Source organism: Salvelinus namaycush, chromosome 37 (genome assembly GCF_016432855.1).
Source record: "Salvelinus namaycush isolate Seneca chromosome 37, SaNama_1.0, whole genome shotgun sequence".
Classification (NCBI taxonomy): domain Eukaryota; kingdom Metazoa; phylum Chordata; class Actinopteri; order Salmoniformes; family Salmonidae; genus Salvelinus; species Salvelinus namaycush.
Genome location: NC_052343.1, coordinates 24,081,034 through 24,089,554, shown reverse-complemented (window position 1 = coordinate 24,089,554; position 8,521 = coordinate 24,081,034). Strand labels below are relative to the sequence as shown.

General features: G+C 39.7%; 1 protein-coding gene across 1 annotated transcript; it reads right to left on the bottom strand.

The window, feature by feature from the left end:
* Positions 1–1,522: 1,522 nt before the first annotated feature.
* LOC120031191 (urokinase plasminogen activator surface receptor-like) lies at positions 1,523–6,037 on the bottom strand. The gene is made up of 5 exons (XM_038976828.1): positions 5,951–6,037; positions 5,453–5,569; positions 5,182–5,328; positions 3,744–3,854; positions 1,523–2,391 (listed from the first exon to the last, which is right to left on the bottom strand). Exons 1-5 carry the CDS (start codon positions 5,994–5,996, stop codon positions 2,189–2,191), a joined length of 624 nt encoding a protein of 207 aa, XP_038832756.1. The 5' UTR covers positions 5,997–6,037; the 3' UTR covers positions 1,523–2,188.
* Between the last annotated feature and the right edge of the window lie 2,484 nt (positions 6,038–8,521).

Sequence of the window (8,521 nt, the reverse complement as noted above, 5' to 3'; positions counted from 1 at the left end):
TACTGGAATAAAGACTCTGTTACTATTACGTCGCTTTTGGGTCCTCATTCACCAGCATAACATAAAGAATGATAGTAAAAAGCTTTTGAGGACATTGAATGAAATTTTGGGCTAAAGGGCGACATCAGCTCCATCCTTCACTGAATCCGATGGCTCATTCATCACAAAACCCACTGATATTGCCAACTACTTTAAGGATTGTTTCATTGGCAAGATAAGCAACAACAAATTCTGAACCTACTCTTCCATTCATAACTGACCAAATTATGAAAGACAAGCATTGTCATTTTGAATTCCGTAAAGTGAGTGTGGAACGAGTGAAAAATGATCGTTGTCTATTAACAATGACAAGCCACCTGGGTCTGACAACTTGGATGGAAAATTACTGAGGATGGTAGTGGACTATATTGCCACTCCTATTGCCATCTCTTCAATCTAAGCCTACAGGAAAGCATGTGCCCTCAGGCCTGGAGAGAAGCAAAAGTCATTCCGCTACCCAAGAATAGTAAAGCCCCCTTTACTGACTCAAACAGCCGACCAATTAGTCTGCTACCAACCCTTAGTAAACTTTTGGAGAAAAAAAATGTATTTGGCCAGATACAATGCTATTTCACAGTAAACAAATTAACAACTGACATTCATGACGCTTACAGTGAAGGGCATTTAACATGTACAGCATTTACACAAATGATTGATGATTGGTTGAAATAAATTAATAATTAGAAACTTGTGGGAGCTGTTTTATTAGACTTAATCATAATCTGCTGCTGGAAAAACCTATGTGTTATTGCTTTACATCCCCTGCTATATCGTGGATTGAGAATAACCTGTCTAACAGAACCCAGAGGGTGTTCTTTAATTGAAAACTCTCGCATAATCCAGGTAGACTATGGCATTCCATAGTGATCAAGGTAATTAGGTTGTAATCAAAGCTGTTCACACAGCAGCCATATAGACAGAAACTAAAGTATGGCACAAAACTATGCTATCTGACTGCATAAGGTTTGTTAACAAATGACACAACATATCTAAAAAGGTAGCCTACAACTATATTACATTCAATTAATTTCTCTATTTTCTTCATAACACACACACATAGTTACCATATGAGCAATATCTAGTGGGATGGTTATGGAATACTTGTTCAATTCTGAAGTCGTGTTCTAGGTCCCTTACTTTTTTCACTCTTTACTAATGACCTGCAACTGGCACTGAGTAAAGCCGGTGTGTCTATGTATGCTGATGACTCAGCATTAAACACATCAGCTACTACAGAAAGTGAATTCACTGCAACACTTAACAAAGAGCTGCATTCAGTTTTAGAATGGGTGGCAAGTAATAAACTAGTCCTAAATATTTCAAAAAATGAAAAGCATTGTATTTGGGACAAACCATTCACTAAACCTCAACTAAATCTTGAAGTGAATATTGTGGATATTTTTTTATTTTTCATTCTTTGCCTCATTGAACGAGGAAGCAGGAGTTTGGGAGAATAAAGAGTCAGCTCATCTTTTCATATACTTTTCATCTTTTTTAATTTACAGAATTAATCTTGTTCATCAAGCAAACACATTAACACTGTACACATCCAGTGACATTTTTAATTTCAAGTATATTTCTGCTATGTAAAAAATGGGATTCAATAGCCTTTGTTATGTTATTCAGAATGTTAAAAACAGGTGAAAGCTAACAATGCCAATGATTTGAAGCAATGTACCACACTTGCTTAGATTGGCAAATGCCTCGCCAAACATCCATGCCTCACTGACTCACAGGGCCTTGAGGAGAGAAGAGGATGGGTGTGAGTGTGTGTAGGGGTTATGGGATGGATGTAGGTGTAGGTTGTTGTGAGTGTGTATTTTTTTGCAAGAGCTGTCCCTAAAATGAAATGGCTATAGTGCATTCCACAGGTGGCTGCAGCATTACGCTGGCGGGGGTGAAGGGGTTGAGTTAACCCTACATAATGTGACGCCCCAAGGAAGCGTCCAGTGAAAGGTGCTATTCAATAACATCCAGTGTTAATACACACAACAGGTAGATAGTGGAGACTGGGGCTGGGGCGTGGGGAGATGGGGGGTGGGGGGGGTGGACAATGACAGGGAGGCTCCTGTTACGATGGAACTAGTAAACAGAACGAGGCAATGCCTAGGAGAGGAGGAGAGGTAAGGAGGTGAAGGCACAGTGTCTCTCAGTAGAACAGGGTGACAGAGACCATGGATGTTACCAGGAGCAGGAGACTCAGTCCGATGCTCTGGGCATTGTTACACAGGTTGCCCTCGCAGCACTTCATGTCCATGCCCATGGCGGGCCCCAGTGCTTGTGACCCGTCTCCCACACAGATGCTCTTGGAGACACATCCCTTCATTGCTATCTTCACGCCACCCGTGTTCACTAGCAGCACACACAAGAAAATGTTACTGATATTCACAAGACTCAATGCTTCCCAAGTCCAGTCAACTCCTGATAAGTGCACATTGGATAAAGCTTTCAGCCTATGGAATAATCCAGCAGGTGCTGATTCTGTAGGTACCAGATTACATTTGGACCTGGTGAAATGTGAAGATATACCGTCCACTAGGGGCAACATGAGGGCCTATTACCATCTAGTAGGCTTGCTAGGGTGTTGTGATGGGGGATAGGGTGTTTAAGCCGCAGACTCCGGCTCCGAGGGTCTGTCTTCAATCCCAGTGCAAGGAGCTCGATTTTGTTTTAAGGCTTTCCCAAACCTTAACCCTTAACTTAACCAATCAGAAATAATGCATAAACCTAAGTTGAACCCTATCCCAAACCTTAGCCCTATCCTTAACCATTGGGAATTCATGCCTAAATGTACATGTTAGTTTCACTTTTAAGGAGTTTCACTGACAGCTAAGATACATCACCACGTCGTAATTAAAACGTTGGGCCATGGAGTATTTTTTTTGCTGCAGTTAGGCCACGGTTGGAGGTTTATTTGGAGATTGGAAAACTTATCAGTGCAGTGCACATTCATTTAAAATACTTATTTATGCATGAATTTGTGGATATCCATCATCCATTTCTTATGATATGTTATGAATTACAATTCATATGATATGTTACAAATTGCCAAACGTAAGATATGTTACGAATTCCAAAATATTTGTTGCTAACATTAGCTATGTGGCTAGGTGGTTAACGCTAACGTTAGCTAGCAGTAGGGGTTAGTGTTAGCGGTTAGGGTTAAGGTAAGGTGTTAGGGCAAGGGTTATCTAAAAGGTTAGGGGAAGGGGTAGCTAAGTATCTAAAATGCTAAGGTTGTAGGTGATGAGATACAAACATGCAACCTTTGGGTTGCTAGACGTTCGCATTATATGCCCACCCTCTATGTTTTTGTTTTATTATTTCACTGCCATACTGTGTTTGATCTTGTCTAGCCATCTTGTCTCAAGAGGACCACAATGGAAATAAGTCCCAGACTTTATTGTGTGTTATCCTCTATGATTTTATTCATGTGCATGTATGGCTTTTAAGTTTTATGTGTGCTTGTTTTTTAAAATGGTCGAATTAATAAACTAAACTAAACCCATCCACTCCAACCAACCACCCTCCTTACATTTTTGCCTTACGTAACCTTCTATCTGATGTAACTATACCGAACATAACATGTCATACTAATTTGAGTGTCCCGGATTTACGTTTACTATGAGACCATTTTGAGAGACTAAATGAAGAGGCTTTAGGAATGTAAAGAACGTACAGATAATGTTAATCTGACACACTACCTGTTGTTGAGATGCAGAGGTCCTCCTCTCCCAAGCACCTCAGAGTTCTCGTGCAGTCCGTTCCGGTACAGGTGAAGCATGTCTTGCCATTAGGAGGGGCTTTAGTGGAATCTAAAGGATAGGTGATTGCACTTTTCACTCCCAGCTCACCACAAACCAAAATCAAAATAGATTCATTCTATTCCTTATAATAGCCTATTCAGTGGTGACCCGTTATTCAGAGCATTTTTTTGAGCCCCACATTTTTTGAAAAAAAGTAAAGCAGGAAATAAAATTGTATTTTTGTTTTGTTTTGCATGTTATTTTGGCATTAATACGAGTAACATATCAGTTTGCAAACAATGTAAAAAAATATATATCATTGAGTTAATAAAGCCACCTACAAACATGATCTCTTTTTTGTTTTCTTTAGTAAATCAGCTCCAAAATGCAGGTGTTTCAGCCTAGATCAGTGCTTTCTATGGTGGTGGGGCAAGCCAGCAATGATTGGCTCAGTGTTCTATCACTCATGGGGACACTACGTCACGGCCAAGTAGTAAGGGTAGACATAGAACATTTTAGCCCTTTGGTTCCTGCCATAGAATTACATTAGTAGTGCCCTTCCAATAAGGCTCAAGGTCATTGGCCACAGATAAAATGATGTCAACTCACGTTATATGTACAGTACCTTTGATTGGACTGATCATGTCAACATCTTACTTCCAAAATCCTTGTCATATGTCATACGAAGAGAAATTGTGTCTGCTTACATGCCCGCTTTATTTATCATATGGTTCTGACTTGGTGTACAGGGAAAACACTGTAAGAATGGCCCATGTTCTGAATTCTGTCCCTGTACATTTCAAAAGTGCTGAACAACTAGTTATATTGACTGTTAGTCCTGGCTCGTTCATTAATGTCTTAATCAAAATTATCCGCTTGTTGTCCCCTTATGCCACAGTTTGTACATCTCAATTGTCAGTAGGAACCACATTTGTTTAAGCAAGTCAGCTATATTAGCTATACTGCTGTTAGGACTCTGCTGTTAGGACAGCTTTATGTAGACCTAACAGTTTGTGGGCACCGTTTCTCACTGTTATAGTGCAATTAATGTAATGTTTAGAATTGTTGTGTGGTGACTGCTTGCCCCACCAAGATTTACATGCTAAAATCGCCACTGAACCTATTTAAATTATTCATCTTCCTCTATGTTGAAAACACCTGGCAGCCGTTAAATAATTTCGCTAAATACATCGGTTGGTTGTATTTCATTTTAGGTAGACATACCAATTTAAGAATTGACTTATTCCAATTGATCAACTCAAACTTTCCTCATAGAACTATCAATTAAAATGATTCATTTCATTTCAGCCTTTCAACATGCTATCAAATGGAATGTTTTAATAGTAGCATTTATTATAAACTAACATAGCCTATACATTCTCATTGAGATAGTTACCAGGGACGCTTTGGGAGTTGCAGAGGTCCGTATTGCAGCATTTGCTGGCGATCATTGTGCGCGAGATTCCGAAGTTCACTGCTGCACTGAGACACGCAGCAGGCACCGCGCAAGACTTCGCGTTGATATCCAATAATTTTGTATCATCTGGAAATGGAAAGAAGAGGTCGAGGCAAGCAAAAAAACACACAGGTTAAAAAACGTAACTAAATATTTGTTTTTTTTCGTTAAGCTAAAATGTATGACCTAAATTAACCCGCCATTAATTTACCAATATAGGATATGATCCGCGAGCTTCCACATTGGGTTGGATTAAGACAGTAAGTCTGCTTGTCGGTGCATGCTCCTGATTCTCCTGGTGTGCACTCAAAGCACTTGAGTGAATATGCTGGGAAGGTGAAAAGTTACAGCATCCCATTATTTGAAAATAGTTTCATAAATGATCAAGGAGATAATAGACTAAAACGTGGACAATGTTTTCTTTGGCTGAAATGCATTTGTCATTCAAAAGGTAAATTGATAAATGCTGTTGAAGTTATATTTATTGCTTCATTTTAGTTATAAACTGTGGGCTATAGGCTACACTGAAATTGCAAAGAAAGTTTAATAATTGCTGAACTTGATCTTCAAAGCAGAATTAATAAGTAATACAAACAATAGATGGGTTCTAGCCACATTTAAAGATTTTTCGGAACTATTTTGACATTTAAAATAAATTCAATTTGAAATGCATGTTAACCGTAGGCTACAGCCTAAATAGTCCTCTTACCTTTGGGAAGAAGCACGCTCACGAGGATGGGTACAATAAGGTGCATTTTGACTTGGAGCTGAAGGAGGTGAAATGATAAAGGGTGTGTCGAGTTACAGCATTTATCTGTTATCATTTAGAGGTGTGGTATGTTTGTCAAGAAACATCCACACTCACAGAGCTATCGAAATCCAATGAGTTCAATAACTGAGTTCTGAATACAGTGTTCTGTTGCCGAACACATACCTTTTGTAGAATGTGGATTTTTTGTTGAAATTTCACATTTGTTTTCTGTGGTTTTACATCCTGGAATTAAAATGCATTACCTTTTTTCACTGCTCGGTGTTCTGCAAAACCTTCACAATTTCAAAATAAAAATAAATGTCAAATTAACATTATTTACTGCCTTGCTGCTGTAAGAATTCCTCCATGCTACAGTTTATTAATTTGTAGGAATTCCTAGCTTAAACATGCGCCTGGCAATGTAATAACCATATTACTATGATGAAGCTGTTATAACACATGGGACTTCCCTATTTTCACAAGAGGCTTATTACACACACTTGCAGAAGAGCAGATAGCTGACACAACACAACTTACAGAAACTGACCCAATGTTTCCACTCACTGAGAATATCGGGAAGTGCCCCTGCTGACCACTGACAACATACCTTGTGACAACATGAGCCACACTGACACACCAGACTTTGGAAACAGGAACACACAAACGCACACACCAAATCTCCTGTTTAACTGAACATTTGGTAACAAAGAACTTCTGCTACAAGACTCAGAAGGATGACGCCCAGCTCATCAGGACCAATCTGAGAAGACAACAACCTGTCCAGAACCAACCAGAGGACCAGGACTTCCAGACTCAACCTACTTTCTGTGTTGTATAAAACATGTAAACAAACTGTTTTAGGGGCTCTGCTCTGCTAGTTCCCTCTGAGCTAAAGGAACGAGACCGTGCACGCTGTACCAGATATCTTTACTCTGAATAAACTGTCAACTGTCATACAATTTAACACTTCAACCGAATCGCTCCTTGACCGACTCTCCTTCCTCCTAAAAGAATCATCAACACTGCAAACAGGATGCATGCTTTGAAATGTGTTTCTCAGTACAGGCTTTCACTCTTTTCACTCTGTCATACAGGACAGTGTGAAGCGACGTTGTTGATCTATCCAAACACAGGTTAGCGTTTTTCGTCATGAAACTTGTTCTGGAGGCAGCTTTGCAGAGTGGTCACTAGCTGGCCCAGACACAAAGTCATACAATCAGATTTTAAACCCAGCCTTAACCACACTGCTAACCCTAATGGTGAAGACCTTTTTGTGCAAAAAGCACATTTTGGTTTTCATACATTTTTACAATACAGCCAATTTTGACAGAAAACAGAATTGAATATGCATGACTTGAGACTGATGGATTTGTTTTCTGTGTTCTATTGTTTTCTTAGTTTTTTGCATAGTCGAGAGAGGATGAGAGAGACATTTGGACAGGAGTTAATGTTGTTTGACCTGATGAGTGATGAGGAGGATGGCCTGCAAAAAGGCAAACCAGTGTGGCTTTGTCAAGAACTACAGAGCCGCTTGTAGAGGGACCAGAGCTACTTGGCCAGCCACACCACATGGATCATGTCTGGGGACTTTTCGCCAAGGCAATCTAGATGCAATAGGCCCCTCAACACTATAGCAACACTTTAACTCCAATGGAAGCTTGCCGTGGGCAAGGTAGGAATTTCAGCACTTCAGCATAACATTTCCAACAGGTTTCTTCATGATTCTATTTAAAGCTGCGATATGTAACTTTTTGGGCGATCTGACCAAATTCACATTGAAATGTTGGTTATAGATCTTTCATTCTCATTGAAAGCAGGTCTAGGAAGCAGTAGATATGTTCTATGTGCGCTATTTACAGTCGTGGCCAAAAGTTTTGAGAATGACACAAATATTAATTTTCACAAAGTCTGCTGCCTCAGTTTGTATGATGGCAATTTGCATATACTTCAGAATGTTATGAAGAGTGATCAGATGAATTGCAATTAATTGCAAAGTCCCTCTTTGCCATGCAAATTAACTGAATCCCAAAAAAACATTTCCACTGCATTTCAGCCCTGCCAGAAAAGGACCAGCTGACATCATGCCAGTGATTATCTCGTTAACACAGGTGTGAGTGTTGACGAGGACAAGGCTGGAGATCACTCTGTCATGCTGATTGAGTTTGAATAACAGACTGGAAGCTTCAAAAGGAAGGTGGTGCTTGGAATCATTGTTCTTCCTCTGTCAATCATGGTTACCTGCAAGGAAACACGTCCCGTCATCATTGCTTTGCACAAAAAGGGCTTCACAGGCAAGGATATTGCTGCCAGTAAGATTGCACCTAAAATCAACCATTTAGCAGATCATCAAGAACTTCAAAGAGAGCGGTTCAATTGTTGTGAAGAATGCTTCAGGGCGCCCAAGAAAGCCCAGCAAGCGCCAGGACCAAAAGTATACCTGAATGCAGAAGAACATAACATTTTGTTTGACATTTACAAATATTTATAATGAAAGTAAGGAAAGAAACTGAGTAGGTTACTGACAGACAG

Coding starts and splice junctions, on each gene's coding strand:
- LOC120031191 (XM_038976828.1), bottom strand. CDS start 5,996: ATGCACCTTATTGTACCCATCCTCGTGAGCGTGCTTCTTCCCAAAG. Junction 5,329..5,452: donor GCGGATCATATCCTATATTG/GTAAATTAATGG, acceptor TTCCATTTCCAG/ATGATACAAAATTATTGGAT. Junction 3,855..5,181: donor CAACTCCCAAAGCGTCCCTG/GTAACTATCTCA, acceptor CCTATCCTTTAG/ATTCCACTAAAGCCCCTCCT.